The sequence below is a fragment of the Pogona vitticeps genome, chromosome 4 (assembly GCF_051106095.1).
Source record: "Pogona vitticeps strain Pit_001003342236 chromosome 4, PviZW2.1, whole genome shotgun sequence".
Lineage (NCBI taxonomy): Eukaryota > Metazoa > Chordata > Lepidosauria > Squamata > Agamidae > Pogona > Pogona vitticeps.
Genome location: NC_135786.1, coordinates 14,760,482 through 14,780,416, shown reverse-complemented (window position 1 = coordinate 14,780,416; position 19,935 = coordinate 14,760,482). Strand labels below are relative to the sequence as shown.

The window sequence follows — 19,935 nt, the reverse complement described above, 5'->3', positions numbered from 1 at the left end:
TTCAGTGCATGGTCAGTGTGCATCATGTTTTGCAAAGACTACATTAAACAAAAGCATAAAACAGGCTCCCATTCCATGAAGCATATGGTCAGTCAGAATTTAGAGAAGGAAGGATTGGTGAAGATAAACAAAAGAATATAAGCAAATGCAATTGTACAGTGCAGTGTGTAGGTACAAATCCAGTTGTAGGACTAAGCTTTCACAAAGCCAGGCTGCAATCTAGTATAGTGCACTCTTACCTAGGAAGACGTCCAACTCTACTCAGTGGGGTAACTGCAGGCTTACAGATAAGCCTTTTAACAAATTGTGTTATAGTTTTCTGCATACATTTACATGATTCTGTTTCCATTTGACTAGACAACAATGCCTGGGATGAAACGAGATTGTGGTGGAGCTGCTGCTATTTTGGGAGCCTTCAAAGCTACTGTAAAGCAAGTGAGTGGATTTCAGTCAATGGCTAAAGCTGGACCAAATATCTGCCTGTTTTACTACTGGAATATAAATTAAATGTACAGTGGACTAGCAATAATGGTGTGTCACTGTGGCTCCTTATTTTGGATGTGAGCAGATTCAGTCCACATTAAGATTTCAGCTATATTTTCTGTAAAATATATATGATAATCTTATTATGTGTATATATATCTCGTGTGTGTGTGTGTGTGTGTGTGTGTGTGTGTGTGTGTGTGTGTGTGTGATCCTATTTTAATAGAATATTTTATTATTCTATTTTAATAAAAGTCATCTTTTTATTACGGAAACCCACATTTGATCCTGTGCTGCTGCTGTTATACAGCTGCTTCTTTTTCCTGCTTCATTGTATATAACTTGCTTTTGATGAAACCGATGGAGGTCTTGAAGTTCATGCCTACATATAAGCATTATAAAAAGTCAGCTGGTCAAGCTGCTGATGTCCACCCTTGATTTGACATAGCAAGGAGCTGCGAGCCTAAAACATTTGCTTTAGGGATGCAGGAAGTAGCTCTGTACCAAGGTGGACTATCAGTTTTAATGACTCAATCTTGTTAATACACTAACTATCAGTATCTCTCCATGGCTTGAGCCAGGAGTTTTAGCTGGCCCCGTTTGGAGATTTCAGGGTTTGAAACTGGGACGTTCTGCATGCAAAGCATATATTGCATTATCGAACTGAGTGACAAGTCCTTCTTTCATTTCACTAGTCTGGATAGGAGTAAAGACAGAATATTCTGCACCCATTCTCCAAGTTTGGGGCTCCTACAAATAATCCACAAATGTTGTCTTTAGAAATAAGTACCAAACGTCTAAACCCCAATGTAGATGTTTGGTGCAAAAAAAAAAAACACACACACAAAAAAGTGTGTTTTTTATGCAAGCAAATTTAGGAGAAGAGTGCCAAGAGTGAAGAGACAGTGAAAAAATACCAAGGGTGGGAGAACTCTGTGTTTTGATGGGTGTTCTTTAGCATCAAAAACAAAAGCCAAAGAAATTCCACTCTCACAATAAATCCTGTCCAGTAAAATGGTGTTGGCAATCCCACTGAAACTGTGTTCTTCCCCTCACCCCCACCCCGCCTCACAGCATGAGTATCCAAGACTCTGAAAGAATTTCTGTCATGATTTAATGAGCAGTTGGTCAGCCAGGAGATCTGGTCCTGAAGGGCTCAAAGGCTCAATTCACATTTCCTAAGACTTTTGTCTTAGGAAGAGCATTATTTCTTGCAGTGAGCTATATCACGTGCTTATTATTTGCAATCCGAGTGAACCTTCTCAAGTGGAGGGAAGGGGTGGGTTTCCCAAGTTTATCATAACATAAAAGGCAAGGTTTGTAATTGTATGGATGTGAGACGAAGACAGATTTTGTTCTGTGAAGCAACTAATGGAAGGCAGGCCACCATAACTTGTGACCCGTCAGGTCAAAAGGAGATCACTCACCAGCCACATGTTGTAGCTTCTTCATTTTCGCTGATGACTAGAGAGGTGTCAAGCCAACTGACAGACCACAACATAGGGCAGGTGATTCACTGGAGCAAGTCACACACGTCACCTGGCCTATTGTAGTGATGGTATGTATGGCGGGGGTGCCTTTTTAGTCCAAAAAGCAGGGCTAAAAAGCAAAATGGGTGCAGAACACACACGTACAGTACTTCCCATCAGTTTGGATATTTTCCCACCCAGAGATCTGATCACTCATCAGAAATAAAGCCAGAAGTTAACTGTGGGGCATAAAAGAAGCCCCTGAGGCCACGGCTGCATTTTGGGCTAGTGGTTTCCTAGTCTTGATGAAAGCTGCTGATTTTGCCTTGATAAGTTGGACCCACATTGTGTTAAATACAGTAGACGTCTTTAAAAACATCTTTCTGGAAGGGTGAAAAACGAGTTTCGGAAATAATGTTTTGGTTTTATTTGAAAGGAAGGAAGACCGATGGCATAAGATTATTTTCTGGTTCTGAGGCTCAGATAGCGAAGGGTTATTGCTCTTTTTGTGTGTTGTCATGTTTACTAATATCCCCCGCTTCCTCACAAGATGCACAGGAAACTATGTGATAATCCTGTCACTTCTTGCCATTCATAGAAGCCCTGCAGCAATTATCTAATGAAATCAATCAACCTCTAACCCTTTGATGACCTCTTTTGCCAATTCTCCAAACATTCAAGAAATTGTGTTTATTTCTGGGTGGGCAACCCTTGGCATGGATTTCTTGAGCAGAATGAATTAAAACAGGACAGTTTGCCTCCTGTTAGCTTATATTTGAAATGTTGACCCAAACTTCTTGTATCTTTTGTTGAGATATGCTTGCTCTTTTTCTCTGTTTTGCTACAGGGCTTTAAAGACAATCTTCACGCAGTGTTTTGCTTGGCCGAGAATTCTGTTGGACCAAATGCAACAAGACCTGATGATATCCATGTTCTTTACTCGGGAAAGTAAGATAAGAGCCTCTTTCATCATCATCATTCAGTGCTTGTATCTTACAGAATTTTGCACCCGCTCCCAGCTTGCAAAAGTGAATCTGAGGTAGCACACGTGGTCCCCGGTGTGCTTAATTGGTTCGAGGGGCATGGATAAGCCAGGATTCGAGATGGGTGCAGGAAGAAAAGAAGATGATGCAATAACTAGGCTCAGCTTTCATTTGCAAGAAAACACAGGTTGCTAGCCATTCCCTTGGACCAGCTGTGCTTTAAAGGGGGTTCCCAAAAGTGCAAGTGTTAGATGGGTTGCTGAATAAGCTTTCCTTCATGACTAGGAGCAGAATGGCATTCCCACTTCCCCACAGCTCTGTGTCCTGCCTGCGAGTAGCAGAAACAGAGGCATTTTCCATCAGAATTTGAAGGAGGGGATATAAAGGTGTGTGGCGTTCTTTTAGGCCAAGATAAATTACTGGGTTTTCCCTCCATCTCTACAATTAATGTAATATTCTATAGCTGCTGTTTCAGAAGCATTATTGCCACATTTTTCCGTGTATGAGACACTTCCATGTATAAGACGCCCCCCCACTTTTCTAACCCAAAATTAAGAAATCTAGGTGGGGCTTAGCAAGTGGAGGTGAAAGCAGGAATCAAAGCCCTGCAGAATGATTTTGATTCCTGCTTTCCCCTCCACTTATTTTTGTTATTTCCTCAGCTTAACTTCTGTGTATAAGATGAGCCTCAATTTTTAGTCCAAAGATTTTAGTCAAAAGTATAGTCTTATATGGTAATCTCCAGGTAGTTTCACAGGGCTATTTTGGACAGACATTGCTAAAAATGTATGCTGAAATGGTGGCTGATTTGAAAAACATTTCCCATCCTTTCCCCAGAACTGTGGAAATCAACAACACCGATGCCGAAGGCAGGTTGGTGCTTGCTGATGGAGTTGCGTACGCCCGCAAAGACCTTGGTGCTGACATCATTCTTGACATGGCTACTCTCACTGGGGCTCAGGTAACTTTTAGGGATAAGCATAAATCTTTTTCCTCATTTTGCTTAGAGTGATTTCTGTTTCAGGGCAGGAATGCTTTTCTAACATTCTGTCCTAGGTTTGATGCATGAGTATGAGATCAGCTAGGAAGCCATGCCCAGATTGGGTTCTTGAAATATCTCTATTGGAAGCTCACCAGAGTTTGAGCCTAATACATTTTCCTGGAATGCCAGGAGATAGCAATTGTAGTGAAAAGCTATGAATTAGTTCAAACTAAGATGGAGTCATCTGCTCTATCTGGTGCACTCCATAGGAGAGCAAGGAGCTAAGTTTGTTCCCCATGTCCGGTTCCTGCTTTACAGGGCACAAATGCCTCTGCGGTTTGGGACTAGTCTACAGTTGCGTGGACCAGGATGAGTCTTGCTGTCTATTTTTAAGATCCCATTCTCTGGTCCTTTAGCAAGTGCTGTTATGCTGATGAATACCAAAGGCCGAGCCTTTCCTGTAGTGGGTCCTACCATGATGTCGCTGGGTGACCTTGTCATTTTCTTTGCAAAGAAACTGCTAATTCTTACTAGTTTTTAGAAAAGCACTAACCTTTTTGGATGCTCATGCAGTTTTGTTTTTATATCTACTTAATATCATACAGAATTGATGTTGCTGATTCGATAGATAGATACAGACAGATGGTATCACAATAATTGTTGTTACATGCCTTCAAGTCATACCTGACTTGGAGGCATGTAACATGTTTTCATGTTTTAATCATGTTTTCATGTTTTAATCTCTTAACTTTATTTTGAATCATATATGGTTTACTTTGTCTTTTAATATTCATAGATTCATAGAAAAGTGAACTTGGAAGGGGCCTACAAGGCCATCAAGTCCAACCCCCTGTTCAGTGCAGGAATACATTTAACTTATGTTTTTAATTGTGTGAATTTTAATGTTGTGAGCCACTTTGGGTTCCTTGTTGGGCATATAAATGTTTGGCATATAAATAAAATTACTGATGATGATGATGACCTCTATAGGTAAGTGAGATATTTAAGGATTGGTTTAACTAGTTCCACACCCCCAGTGAGTTTCCATGGCCAAGCAGGGATTTGAACTCAGGTCTACTTAGTCCATTACTTTACCTACTACACTATTCTGAGTATCCCTGCTCTAGCAATTACTAATCACAGTCATGCCCCACTTAACGATTACCCCGTATAACGACGAATCCTCTTCACGATGATGTTTTTGCGATCGCAAAATGATGTTTTAATGGGGTTTTTTCGCTTTGCGACGATTGGTTCCCTGCTTCGGGAACCGATTCTTCGCATTACGCCGATCAAAACAGCTGATCTTCGGGTTTTCAAAATGGCCGCCTGCTGCTCAAAATGGCTCCCCGCTGTTTTTAGGAGCCATTTTTCACAAGATGTATGGAGGATCATCGCTGGACGAGCAGGTATTCAGCCCATTTGAACACATTGAATGGTTTTCAGTGCATTTCAATGGGCTTTTTTATTTCGCTTTATGACGTTTTCGCTCTACAGCGATTTTGCTGGAACGAATTAATGTCGTCAAGTGAGGCACCACTGTACATTAATATCCCAATTTCCTCTAATAAGCTCAGAGCAGCATAGTTGATTCCCCTTGCCATTTATCCTCACAACTCCATATGGTAGGTGAGGCTTAGCTAGAGTGACTGGCCCAAGGTCAGCCAATTGTGTTCACAGCTCATTATGTCACACACATTGTAAATCACCTTTTGAGAGCACATATCCTAGGGATGGGTTATTAAATCTCTTTATTAAACAGATAAGTGCCTTGTAAATCTGTGATTTTGTGAGCATGGGGGGGATGTCCCTCAGCTGGTGCAGAGCTATTCTGCATTGTTGCCATGTCCATCCTTGTTAATCTTCTCATCCCTCTCCTACTAAAGGTTGGAAGTCATCATGGGTACCTGAACTTCATAGGCGGCAGTTCTGATCACCATTACGGTGAACAGGCCAACCTTCTGATGCAACCCTATCTTGTATTTAGCTTTCCTAATCCTCACGCATGCATTCCAGGCGTGATTCATACTCAAAGCTTTGTCTTCTTAGTATAGAGGGTATGCAATCTAGTCATGCTCTGGTCAAATTTTTCCATTCTAAAGATGGTAAACTAGTAACCCCAGCTTTACAAGTCTATTCAGGGAGGGTCGCCTCTCAAATGCTTTACGGAATTGAGATCTGGGGTATGAATCAGAACAACCTACACCATCTTGAAGTAGGACATAATAAATTTCTGAGACACATCCTCGCGGCACCCCGGGTGACTCCAGCAGCTTTTCTTAGAACCGAGACAGGCATGATGTCCATTAAAGCCAGAACAACTCTAGCTATAGCTATAAGAGGGTGATGGATATGTCCGACCACCGTCTACCTAAACGTTGTATGGTAGGGCAATGGAAGAGTGGTGGCTGGGCAACTTCAGTTCAAACCCTACTAAAATCTAAAACCCCTCTCCACAGATATTTTTGTTTTTTCTGGGGTTAAAAGAATGTTGAGGAACTGGTTCTACAAACTGCATAATGACCAGGACTCAGTCTTAATTCACTCTTAAAATTTCTCTCATCTGCTGAAAACAAACCACTCAATGGCGCAAGACTTACATACACTTATTTTTGCCTCCTTGAGAACTGCATTCATAGAACTCCGTTTCCAAACCTTGCCAACCGCTGTCTTAGGCAGCAGCTACATGAATGTCCCTAAACATCTAAGGCTATATATTTGTGGATCAGGTGAGATAGAGGATGTTGTCCACTATTTCCTGTCAGTTCTATCAAAGCCCTAGAGAAAAGTTCCTGGGAAACGTTTTGGCTGCTCTGCAGGCGGAAAGCCCTCAGATAAAGGTGGTCAGGTTGCTTTTGGACTGTGAACCATATGTTACATACAGAACAGCACTGTTTGCAAAGGCGGCCAGAAATATACAAGCTAATTTCCTGAAAGCCATTGCGATCGATTGTGCGGTAGACTCCCAGATATGAAGGGTCTCTTATTATGTCTTGTTGAGTAATGTGAGAGAGAGGAATATTATTTTGAGAGATTCCAGGGAACACAGGCAAATGGAAAGTGTTCTCTTCATGCTGCCTTCCTTATTTCCTTTTCCTACCCCCCCCTCCGTTGGCTTCTGATGGGTAGAGGGGTAAATGGAGATAAAAGATACCATGTCATACCCTATGCTTGTCACTTGGCAGCAGTAATCTAATCTTGTGTGGCCCAGAATCTAGGATTCAACCCAGATTATAGCTGTTACTTAATGTATGGTAAATATTCCATCATCTTGGATTTCATGTGTTTTCCCCCCATTTATTTCCAAATAGGGAATTGCCACAGGGAAGTACCACGCTGCCGTCCTCACCAACAATGAAGAATGGGAAACTGCTTGCGTTAAGGCAGGCAGAAATTGTGGAGATCTAGTTCATCCCCTTGTCTATTGCCCTGAGCTGCATTTTACCGAATTTACCTCAGCTGTAGCTGACATGAAGAACTCTGTGGCAGTAAGTTTAACAGCTTCATTACCATTTCTTTGCAAATTATGATTTCTGGAGTGTCTTATTTCAAGTGGTCATAACAACCAGATAGGCGGGATATAAATAGAATGAATGAATGAATGAATGAATGAATGAATGAATGAATGAATGAATGAATGAATGAATGAATAAATAAATAAATAAATAAATAAATAAATAAATAAATAAATAAATAAATAAATAAATAAATAAAATCCATGACAAAACAGCACACAATTTTATCTGCCACTAATTTGTGGCATTAATGCAGTAATCTTTAGTTTATCTTTTTGTAACGTTCAGTGCAATTCCAAAAATAGTATGGCAGGAGAGTCTGCATGCTGTTCATTACACCAGTTATTTACATCTGGTTAGACATACTTATACGGTGCTTCTCCATCTTGGGTCTCCCGAAACCAGCATGACCAATGATAGGAGGTCTGGAAGTTGGAGCCCAGCGTACCTGAAGGGCTTAATACTGAGATCCGCCGCTTTAGAGATGTTTCTTTCTATTGCTTTGTTGTGGTTCAGAGTCTCCTACACGGGCCCAAATCCTGCTGCATAGCTCTGGCAGTGCAGAGGGAACAAGGTCACTGGTGGTGGCAAATTTCAGCTAATTGGAGAGTCTCTGTGTTGATTTTAAGTGGTATACAAATTTGCCTTGTTGCATACAATATACATTTCACGTGGCGCCTTATTGAAGCAAAGGTTCTTTAATTGGCAGCAAACTGCAGTGCTAGTGATGCCATTACTATTATGACGGGATACATTTTGAATATCTTGGTTTTCCGTAACTGTCGCCTTTGTGTATGTGGAAGTTGATTCATGGCAACTGGACTTCTTTCTTGTTCGGTTGAAACGTTTCACTACTCATCCAAGTAGCTTCTTCAGTCTGAGGAGAGTTGGTAGGAGATCCCTGATATATCCTCTACCTTGGTTTCACTTCTCCCTGTTCTGAATAGGCTCCTTGGAAGGAGGGATGAGGGATAATCTCACTTCTGCAGTCCTTCTCCACCCATTGTCATGGGTCATTAAGGGTTGTTAATGGTGGTCTTTCTGTTGTGTGTGGTCCTAATCTTTCTGGGGCTGCATGAAAGGGCAGCATGATAAATAGGTGACAGATTGTATTTAAGGCCTCCACCCCCGCTGAGTGAGAGATTTTCTATGAGCACATGTATGGTCTCCCTGACCAGAGAAGATAGGTAGTTTGAGAGAGGGGTCAGGAAGGCCATACATGTGCTCATAGAAAATCCCTCACTCAATAGGGGTGGAGGCCTTAGATTAAATTAAATCTGTCTCCTATTTATCATGCTGCCCTTTCATCCCCAGAAAGATCATGACCACACACAGCAGAAAGACCACTGTTAACAATTTATGACAGTGGGTGGAGAAGGATTGCAGAAGTGGGATTATCCCTCACTCCCAGTCCTTTGACCATATAAGAAGCCTGTTCAGACCCGGGGGAAGTGAAACCAATGTGGAGGATATATCAGGGATCTCCTACCAACTCTCCTCAGACTGAAGAAGCTATTGGGATGAGTAGTGAAACGATTCAACCTAACAAGAAAGAAGTCCAGTTGCCCTGACTCGGCTTCCAGATAACCTCACCTGGATGACTGAGAATCTTCACAGATATGTTGCCTTTGTGCTTTTACCAAAATAGTTTTAACTTAACTTTTATTTGGCAGAATCTGCCCAAGGTGTTTTATTTCCTGAAACTGAAATGCAAATAATGCTAGGATTATTTAATTTAATTTATTTATTAGATTTCTATACTGCCCATCTAGAACGTATCTACTCTGGGTGGTTTACATAAATCATAAAAGTAAACTAAAGTAAAACCCAGATTAATCACAGAGTCCAAGATGGGAAAAGAAGAAAAGAATAGAAAAAAAGAAAGAGGGGGGGGGAAGGGGGAGATAGGCTAAGTAATGTTATACTTTTACCAGTAGGCTAGGTAATGTTATACTTTTCCCAAGTCAGGGGTACAGTACAGCCTGAGCCAGCCAAGTTATTTTAGTATTGGGGCAGAAAACCCCACAAATAGTTCTCCCCAGCTCTGGCAATCAAAATGAAAGAATAAGAATAATAAAGTAAATTACTAACAACATGTGCTCTTTCTGGTAACCCCAAATCTGGTGCCTGAATTTATTGCCTGTCCCTGCCCAGCGTCAGGGCCAGCACTGGTACTACAAAAACAGTGGATAGACAGCCAAGGCATGTAACCAGTGATGGCCTTTGCAGGTCACATCGAAAGAGCAGGCTGACTGCTCCACGAGTCCAGTAGTGTTTTACCGATAAAGCCCGAGTCTGAGCTCTCTCAAGGACTTTGTCTCTCTTTATGAGTGTGCTCAGGTGTCAAGAGGTCTTCCTCTTTGTCCCACCACCATCAAAGACATATTTGGTGGGGACAAGAGAGAGGGCCTTCTTTGTCAGTGCTCCGAGACTCTGGAACTCCCTCCCACAGGAGTTTAGACTGGCCCCATCGTCACTGTCTTTCTGCAAGCAGGCAAAGACCTTTCTCTTCAGGCAAGCTTTCCCTCAAAGATTGGCTGCGCGAGGAGGGTTAATGCATTATTGTGCCTTGTTGCTTTGAATGTCTTTGGTCTTACTTTTTAAAACCATTTTTTACAGTGGTACTTGTTTGGTCCTTTGTAACATTTATATACTTAATTGTTTTTAGCTTTACATATCGTCTTTTAATGATGTAAGACACCTTGGATCCCACCTTTGAAGGAGAAAGGTGGGATGAAAAATATTGGGAATGAATGAATGGCTTGGCATACACTCGTGCTGCTTAACACGAGGTTGCTTCTACACATCTTCTTTAGAAACCCAATGAAGTATCCTATCTAGACAAGACCTTTTCACATGCTTTATAAGGGAATGCTTCTTAGTAAAGCAAACCTGACTCTGCTGTTTTCTCCAGGACCGGGATAACTCTCCAAGCTCTTGTGCTGGACTTTTTATTGCTTCACATATTGGGTTTGACTGGCCTGGTGTCTGGGTCCATATAGACATCGCAGCCCCTGTCCACGCGGTGAGTTAATACGGTTTCCATGTGTTCTTTCCTGTCCTTTTATTTAATGGAATATTTCTTTTCCTTTGTCCAGTGGATTGTATTTAGCCCTTCCTTTTAACTGTTGTTAATCATTATTGGTTTATTCTGCTTTATGGCCTTCTACATAACACTATGGAAAATTTTAACTGAAGAGTGGTATAGGAATGGTTCAGATCAATAAAAATAAAACACAGATACCGATTCTTTTTGGAGGAGAATCTCTCCCCCCCCCCAATTTGGTCCTTGGTACTCTTACAATAATAATCAAGTATGATATTTATACTTTGATTATATGTGAGCAAAAGAAATCACAATTCAGTATTATGTAAACCTAAGGTTTCATTTGCTTTAAAAACACTGATAACTGCTGAGAAGTTAGGCTTTGAAGCATGTGAGGGTATGCCTAATCATATCAAAGGCTGCAAATCAGACGATATAAATCCATGAAGTTCAATGGGGTTTATTCCCATGTAAATCCCAAGGATGTACACTGCATAGGAATACAGCTATAGTGAGATTTCTAGAGGTCGGGAGGAGAGGCCATGGCTCTTTGTATAGTCTGTTGCCCATTTCTGAGAAGCAGAATAAATCTGATGGGCTTGTCCTGCATGCTGAAGATGGGAGGAGATTTGTTCTGTGTTGCTGAACAACAGAGGGCTAGAATGAATGACTAGAAATCAGAGAGAAGGCAGATCAGGATAAATATCCTAACAGGAAGAGATGATCAGTAGGTGCAGCAGGCTGTAAGTGGTGCTTCACTGGAGATGCATTGAACGGAAGGCCGGGGGGGACGGGACTGATTTCAGTAACCTCCAAGTTTCTTTCTAGCTCTGAAATTCTAAGATGCAAAGAACAAGAAGTGGGTAATCTTGTATAGTCTTAATTGGCTGCAGAATTCTGCTTTTCCTGAGACAGCATTCAACCTACTAGATGTACAATGGTGTATTTTCCTTTATTTTTCAGATTATTTGGGGGTGGGAGGTTGACCAGATTACACATAGACGTGACTAGACCGTCCACTCATGTCCTGCTGTGGCGCCAGTCCTGCTTGTCCTTCAAATAGTGTCCAGCACTCCACTTTGCTCTTGTTCAGCTGACAACTCCAGGCAGGGGATAGGATAATGAGTCTCTTTACAAGGCTTCTGAGTGGCCAGCTGAGCAGGAACCATTCGAAGGATAAGTGGGACCAGCACCACAGCAGGATACATGCGTGGATGAGCCGGTGCCTGGGGCCAGACCCTCATTAGGTCCAGCTGTGTGGGGGTATTTGTATAGAAATATCCCTATCGCTAGTAAGAGAACAGCAGTCTTTTGATTTTTGGTACAATCATTTGTGTGCCTCATTTTATTCAGCCTTAAAATGGAGGGCCTAATACAGGCACTCCTAGTCATTGTTGGAAATCTTTTGCTTCGTGTTTGCCCCATGTTTACTTTAGGATTTAGCAAGGCTGAAACGAAGCTCCCGCTTTCTTTGTTCCTAGGGTGAGCGAGCCACTGGCTACGGTGTAGCATTGCTGCTATCTCTGTTTGGTCGTGCCTCTGAAGACCCTCTGCTGAACATGGTGTCTCCACTGGGCTGCAATGAAGACGCTCCAGATGATGACGTGGAGAGAGATTCCAAGAGACGGCGCTTGGTTTAGGCCCCACCACCACCTTTTGGGGTGGCACGGTTGTGTTACCTCACTTTGCACTGAAGAGTTTCCCATCCCATGAAAGTAGCCTGTGTCAAAAACATCCATTTTAAATCCAAAATGAAACGAAAGAAAAAAGAAAATTGTTATTGCTTGCATTTCTCCATCTCATTCTGCTGAATTGGCCCTGTTCTTCTTCGTGGTCTCTGTGAATTCACACTAATGGGTTAATCTGTGGCTGCGCAGAGCAGCCTTGGAATCTTCTATAGCTCAGGCACATGGTGCCGGGGCCTCCCACACGCTGGCTATAACCCTACCCTGGCACCAAGTGCCTCAGTTCCGTTTCTGCTGCAGCTACTCAGATTGGAGCTTCGTGTTTGTTTTTTTCCCTTCGACCTTGTTCAAATGATATTCTTTGACCTCCCAGCTTTTTCGACTCAGCTTGTTTCACCATTCTTCTGGTTTTGTGAGTCTAACGTTAAGAGTGTTTGTTTTTCTGCGAGTTTATGGCCACTTCAGGGCCCTTCAAACGCTGCGCATCCTGCTGTAACAAGGTCCCGCTCTCTGATGGCCATTCTCAGGGCTTATTCTGTCTCAGGGAGGAGCACCAGCCTGCTTTGTGTACCGTTTGCAAGGCTTTTATTAAGCCCGCCCAGAGACTCTAACGACTTCGCTCCTACTTGTGCAGTGGTCAGGGAACGGGTAAATTACCCCAAATGGGGTAAAACTGAAAATCCTGGGTGAGCAGAGCGCTACCCCCTCACTCCCACCCCCACCCCTGCAGCCAAACCTCAGATTGTAAATCACATCTCCCTGTTACTTCCTTGGTTGCAGCAGGGCACTTGTAAATCTGTTCTTTCAGAGATCAGAGATAAGCCTGCTTGATTGGTTACAGTTGTGGAATAGCGCCAGAAATGACTGCAAGCAGGAGGAGGGAAAGGATCAAGTTAACGAGAGAAGGAAGGTATGAGAGACGGAGGGCTTCATCAAGCTTATTTAAATGGATGGAGAAAATGTATGGATGGAGGGTGGGTGGGTGGATGTGTGTGTGAGTGAGTGAGTGAGAGAGAGACTGATTCAAAACTATGAAAAGAACAGGCAAGGCTTGAATTAAGGCAGGAAAAAGGGTGGCTTCATCAAATACTGTATCGTTTCCTTTCAAATCAAAGGTGTAATGTTGGCTTATATAAATTTGGGGGGGGGGGGGCGGTAAAAGGTAAAAAAGTTCCCTGACCCTTGTACTTGTGGGAAAAGTCGCTTTGCCCAGCCTGAGCCTCGGCTGTAGAACTGCCACAAGCTCCATCTTCTGAGACCTCTTCAACTGCCACTCGTTCGCCTAAACATGGTCACAAAGCAACTAAACCGCTGTCCTCTGGCTCGAGGTCGACTGCTTCAGTGTCGATATAAAAAACCCCTTTGGCCTCGATGCCGAAGTATAAAAGAAATGATCTTCTAAGACCTCTAGGCTCCCGACTGAGCCTTCGCCATCAACTCCTGTGACCCATGCCCAGCATGAGACAGTGTGTCTGAGCATACTGTCGGGAGATGATGGTATTCCTCCCTCGAGGCCGGAGGCAGCGTCTTCTCTGCGCATAAGTCTGGATTGGGCAGATGCCTTGGTGGAGATACAGCTGTCGAGGCTGATGTCGTGCTCTACCTGCTTCTCTAGTCGTGGATGCGACTCGAAAAAAGAAGCAAAAGACCCGACTCCTGGAGCCTGAGCCCAAGCAGGCCCAGCATCCACTACTGCCCGAGGAATACCCTCCTTGTGGAGAGTTTCGATCCCATGGGCTACGACCTTGATGTGCGACAGCCCCCCAACACCCTATGATCTGGGCTTGTATTTTTGGGCTCGCCACTGGCCACCATATTACGAGGAATATCCTTCAACGCCTCGGTATCAATGGCATCCCAATGACTATTTTTACTTTGACGATGATCGTCGATTTCAACCTCCGCCTTGTAGAGCAGCTTACCAGCCAAGGCCTCAAGAGCCTCTGACATCTTTGGGCTCTGGGACCCGCAGACCAGGCCCAACCCCAGTCCCTCGACCCCATTCGGGACTGGTGACCCCACCACTGGTGTCGCAAAGCAGGGTTTCACAGGAGCCAGAGGAGGAAGCAGTTGAGGCCTCAGCTATCCACCCCGACTGATATGGGTCGGCTCAAGACCGACCAACTTTCTCCTAGTCTCCTGAACATAACTATGACTTCTACACCGATTCGGGTGACACCAACGAGGAAGTTGAAAAGGACTCTCCTTAGAACATTCCAACTCTGGGTTCTGATGTTGCAGGGAGTCATCCACTGTCCCCCTCCAAGGAGTATTTTGTATATTTCCACCTGATGAAGAAAATTGCTGAAGTCATGCACCTTGCAGTGATACAGCCTACTGCTGAACAAGAGGACAAGGTTCATGAAGATATCACAAAGGATTGGGTCCCCCCTCTTTGTTTAGGCTTTATATCCTCCCTCCTCCTCCGGGTTAAAGAACCTTGGGACAAACCATCAACGTCCCATCAAATTCCCAGAAGGGTTGAGAACCTTTATAAAACTCATGGCAAGGATACTGACTTCCTTTCCAAGCATCCAAAGCCCAATTCCTTCATCGTGGATGCCACGCAAAATAAAGTTGGGAATAGATCTGTGTCCATATAAAGAGGGGAGGAAACTGGATGTGCTAGGATGTAGGGTTTATTCCCTAGCGTCCTTCATACTTCAAGTGGCAAATTACATGGCAGCAATGGGTGCTTATCATTGCCATTTATGGAATATTGTCTTGCCAGCACTGCAGGCTGCTCCTGAGGATCTTGGGTCGCCAAGCCTCACCTGCCATCAGCAGTCCATGACCCTGGCGAGACAGGAAAGAATTGCCACCAGGCATGTTCTGGACACTGCTGCCAAGCAAATCACTGTGCCTATCACCTTTTGTCAACATGCCTGGTTGCATTTAGCTGGCATCTCTGATGACGCCAGGACCAGAATCGAAGACCTGCCCTTTGATGGGGTTAATCTTTTCAATGGCAAAACAAACAAAAGTCTTGATAACCTCTTGAAGCTCCGCAAGACAGCCAGATCCTACAATGCTCAGTCCTGTCCAAGGAATTCCTGGCACAGACATTACGCATATTGGCCTTTCCCTGATCGCCAGAGGACGCAAACATCTGGTTTTGCAGGTCAGTCCCGGCAACAATCTGTTAGACAGCGGCCTCGTCAACAAGCCCACCACCAATACTGCAAGCCTAGGCAGAACCTTTAAAGCTGTTGGCCCACCAGCAACATCTCTCAACTCAATCCAGTTAACACCATTCCTTCACGTTTGGGAGTCTATCACGTCCAACTCATGGGTTCTCATGATCATAGCCACAGGATATGCAATTTAATTTGACTCTACACCTTGCACGGGGCTGCTTAGAGACACTGCTCCCTCCCTCATACTGCAACAGGAGTTTGATGCACTTCTTTTGAAACATGCCATTACCCTGGTTCACATCCCAGATATTGCGCATAGTTTTTTCTCCCAATACTTTATCATTCCTAAGAAAGACAGAGGACTTTGCCCCATACTCAAAAATTTGTTTCCAGCCTACAAGTTGCCCACACCTCAGTGGTCTTTGCAGCTCATATTAAACAAGCTCATGGGTCCACTGTTTGAGCCTATGGCTACCACTTCTTTCAGGCTCCTTACGCTAAAGACAGCCTTCCTCCTCGCTGTTACTTCGGCATGGCGTGCTGGTGAACTGACGGCTCTTCGAGTTGACCCGCCCTTCCTGCAATTCCACCCTGATAAGGTGACCCTATTCCCAGACCTCTCATTTGTTACGAAGGTGGCTACGGCCTTCCACCTTAATCAACCTATAGTATTGCCTACCTTTTTCCCGGCTCCAATGTCGAAGCTGGAAAGGGCTCTCCACTCCTTGAAAGTCAAGAGACCACTTTCCTATTATGTCTCCTGGTCTGCGTCCTTTTGTTCCCCACTAAGACTGCTTGTGTCCTTCCAAGGACAGTCAAAGGGTCCCCAATGTCGGCACAATTTCCCGGTGGATATTTACTACAATCGGCGTAGCATACGAACTGGCTCATGCACCTTTGCCTACAGTTCGGGCCCATTCCACTGGAGCAACCATCTCCTCCTCAGCCTGCCTTAGAGGGGTAGACCTGGCAGATATCTGCAAGGCTGCTACGTGGTTCACGCTGCTCACCTTTACGACTCACTACTGCTTATGTTTGAGTCAAAAGCAGAGGCTGCCGTTGGACAGGCTGTCTTGGCATCTGTTTTTTCGTGATACCCCTCCTCTGGGTAAGTCTGCTTGCTAGTCACCCATTAGTGTGCATTCAGAGACACCACGAACCTGTGAATCTGGTTCTTCAAGTGGTCATCTGTGAATTCACACTCCCCGCCCTTCCTCCCCGCTGTACATCACGTGTGCCATATGGCATGCTGTGCAGCGGCGGACAGTTCCATGGAACTGAGGTACTCTGTGCCAGGGGTGGGGTTATAGCCAGCGTGTGGGGAGTCCCGGCACCAGGTGTCTGAGCTCTAGAAGATTCTGAGGCTGCTCTGCATAGGCGCAAATTAACCCATTAGTGTGAATTCACAGATGACCACTTGAAGAACCAGAGTTACAGGTAGGTAACCTCTTTTTATGTTGGTTTCTAAGAACACTTTGTGCTTGGGATTTATACTGAACAAATGATGCCTTTGCTGCTTCCAGTCTTCATTGTGAAGGAGCCAGGAATATTTTACTCTTCTGCCCCTTTCAGAGAGTATCTGAGCCTATCAATACAACAGCTTAACCTCTTGCTGCCCATAGAGCCTTCTGAGTTAGATTCCTGGGATTTCATTCACCCAGGAGTTTCTGAACCCCTCTGCCTTTTGAAAAGACAACAGTAGAGCTAAAAATCAGGTTATGGTGTTGTAACCTGCACATGAGCTGGGTATCTTGTAAATACCCTGAAGGTATGGGAGATGAAACGGTCTTTTTCTTTGCCTGTCTCCGAGCTGTTCCCTCTCTCCTTGCTCGGAGAAAGGGTGAAGCCCCAGCAGGTGAAGGATAAGGCAATTGATGTGATTGTAGAGGGAACAGCTGGGCTGAACTACAACTGCTCTGTGATGCATGGTGCAATGAGACTTAAGGGATGGTGCAGTTTGCAAGGTGGGAAGCCTGGGGGGAAAACCACTGTAGGTTCTGCTTTGTCCTGTAGCAGTGTTTCAGCATGGCACTAAGGGAGGCCTTATTTTCTATAAAGGCTTTTTGGAAACAAAACAAAAAGACTCTCCCAAAGATGCTGTTCTTGCATGTTAAAACTTTTGCTGATCGTTATTAATATGGCTTGAAGAATGAGACGGCGCATTTCTCCATGGCAGTGTTGCACTCCTCTGCTGATGAACTGCATTAATGTTTAGAGTGAACGTGTTTATGGGAGGTAACCACGATAAAATAAAACCTTTCTCTTCTTTCACCTGCCGTGTGCTTATTAAATCAAATCTCCAGTCCTTCTCTTTCTGCAGATACCTTCAGGTGACAGTAACAAATAGTACTAGATGAAGTTGTGGAAGAAAGTTCCATTCACATCTGTGAGGCATCACAACTAAGAGCAGAGGCTGCAGAACTCCCTTTACCAGCTGTCAGGGGCAACTAATGGGTGTCTGCCCTCTTGCTCTTACTCTGGCTTTCCACATTTCCCCTTCTTTACACCTGCCATAACTCATTTGTTGTGTATGCAGACAATCACCTGGTCAGTATAGGAAGCAAAGGAGGAGAAATCCCCAAGATCCACCATTTCATTGTATGTATATGGCTGTGTAATATTTTGCTTTCCTATTCCTTCTACAGATCTATAGGAGGAAGGTTGCCAAGATTAAAGGAGCAGTTTCAAACTTCCTATAAATGTTACAGTTGCTTTGAAGGTGGATCTGAGTATTAAAAAAAATCAACCTTTGTAGTATAAATCAGCTGTTTTCATTGGGGAGTGTGAAGGAATATGCCTTCTCTGGGAGAATAGGGTCATCCTGGATCATCCCTGGAGGCAAAAATGTTGAGACTGAGGCTATGCTGCTTTGGACACCTCATGTGAAAGCAGGATTCTCTAGAAAAGACAATAATGCTGGGAAAGGTTAAGGGCAGCAGAAAAGAGGAAGACCAAATAAAAGATGGATTTACTCCCTAAAGGAACCCACAGGTTTGCATTTGCAAAAGCTGAGCAGGTCTGTTGAGGACGGGACATGTTGGATATTGCGCATTCATAAGGTCACCGTAAGTTGGAGATGACTTGATGGCATGTAAGAACATTGTCCATTCCTAGACAGAATGCTCAGTGTCCAAACACTAAACACATTTTTAATGAACTATATACAGTGTAGAATGGGGAATCAGCTAATGTCTGAAGCCCAACTGCATTCAAGCTTACATACTCTCACCCCCTCTTCTGTGAAGTCCCATGTCAGCTGAACCAACTGCTGAAACCCTCATATCCTGCACAGACAGTAATGCTGATTTCGGGGGGGTCGAGTTCTGCCAACAGCCCTGTCCCTCCTTTAGCGCTTGTCTGGCAATTGCAATTCAGTCTTGGGGGGGGGGAATTCTTCTGGCTGAGCTCCTTCAGACAGAGACTGAATCAGCCAATGGAAAATTGGATCTGAAGCTATGAAACCAGCACTTACCTGTCCATCATGCTCTTCACTTCCCCACTCAGAGGCATCCACCCGGTCTTCTTGACTGTTTTCCTCCTCGTCTTGTCTTCCAACAGCCCCAACTCCTCTGGGTTTCCATATAACCCCTGCTTGGTGGGCTCCTTCCCTCCTACCTCCTCTTCCTGCCATGAAGCCCTGGGAGGGCCAGTAGGTCGTGGAGGCGGGGGAAAGGTGGAATCTCTGGCTATCTATTGGTCAAGGAGTTTCCATATTTAGTTGGCCACCAGTTCAGTGGTTCATAGTGGTTCGATTAACAGCTGCATCATTTTTTTTTAGTGCTTCAAAGCCCCACCTCCTCTGGCAGGCATCCACTCAAGAGATAGTCAGTGCCCACAGGAGGTGGGGCAGACAAACCAGGCCTCCGAGTGGGCACCTGCCAGGGGAGGCAGAGCTTTGAAGTGCCAAACACCTGTTCAGCCACTAAATGAACTGCTATGAACCACCAAGCCAGTTAAGATCAATCACTTCCTTTGATGGGGGAGGGGACATGTGTCATAGTTACATATGACATGAAATAATTTCATAATTAAATTCCCTCTTTTATTTAGGTCGATAAATTGCACATATTGTTTGTACTGATTAAAATAGATCAATAAGCTAAAATATAATTGTGCATGATACATTCATTCATTCAGTCCTGATTTAGATGCCTTTAACTATGTGCCTCAAAGCGTCATGCTGCTTTTCACCGCGAAGATCAGTGCCGTGTAGTGCTGACCAGGGACGAGTGTTCTGGCTCTATTTTTCCTTGGCTTCCCTCGTCCATTTAATCATTGTTTCAGGAGATCTGTACAGGAAGATGAGTTTGGCAAAGAGGCGCTCTTCCAACTCCAGTTCCCCAGCCTCTCTCGCCACAAAGATATCAGTGCATAGCTTCAGGACACGATCCACGTTGGGCAGCTCTTCAAACATGATGGACCGTGAAATTCCATTGAAAAACTCTCGGACGAACTTGCCGACAACCAGAACGACAGACATGTAGAGACCCACAATCCTGCCCCGGGCGGGCGGGAGAAGAGAAAAACGAGATTATTGTTTTCAGAATGGGTCTTTTGAGACGGACAGTACATTTGTGCAAGATGTGCAGTTTTGTTCACCTTAACAATGTTGAATCTTGTGCCTCTTTAGGGACA

General features: G+C 44.1%; 2 protein-coding genes across 2 annotated transcripts in view; one reads left to right on the top strand and one right to left on the bottom strand.

Annotated features, from left to right (window-relative positions):
• The window catches only part of NPEPL1 (aminopeptidase like 1), a 30,076-nt gene extending 12,505 nt beyond the window's left edge, over positions 1-17,571 (top strand). Inside the window, exons 7-12 of the mRNA XM_072996811.2 lie at positions 358-435; positions 2,800-2,900; positions 3,773-3,896; positions 7,229-7,405; positions 10,347-10,457; positions 11,960-17,571. Of these exons, the coding sequence (XP_072852912.2) occupies positions 358-435; positions 2,800-2,900; positions 3,773-3,896; positions 7,229-7,405; positions 10,347-10,457; positions 11,960-12,118 (750 nt within the window). The 3' untranslated portion in view covers positions 12,119-17,571. The remainder of the gene's footprint in view (positions 1-357; positions 436-2,799; positions 2,901-3,772; positions 3,897-7,228; positions 7,406-10,346; positions 10,458-11,959) is intronic.
• The window catches only part of LOC110084736 (piezo-type mechanosensitive ion channel component 2), an 81,362-nt gene continuing 78,166 nt past the window's right edge, over positions 16,740-19,935 (bottom strand). The window contains exon 42 of the mRNA XM_078391744.1: positions 16,740-19,796. Coding sequence (XP_078247870.1) covers positions 19,541-19,796 — 256 coding nt within the window. The 3' untranslated portion in view covers positions 16,740-19,540. The remainder of the gene's footprint in view (positions 19,797-19,935) is intronic.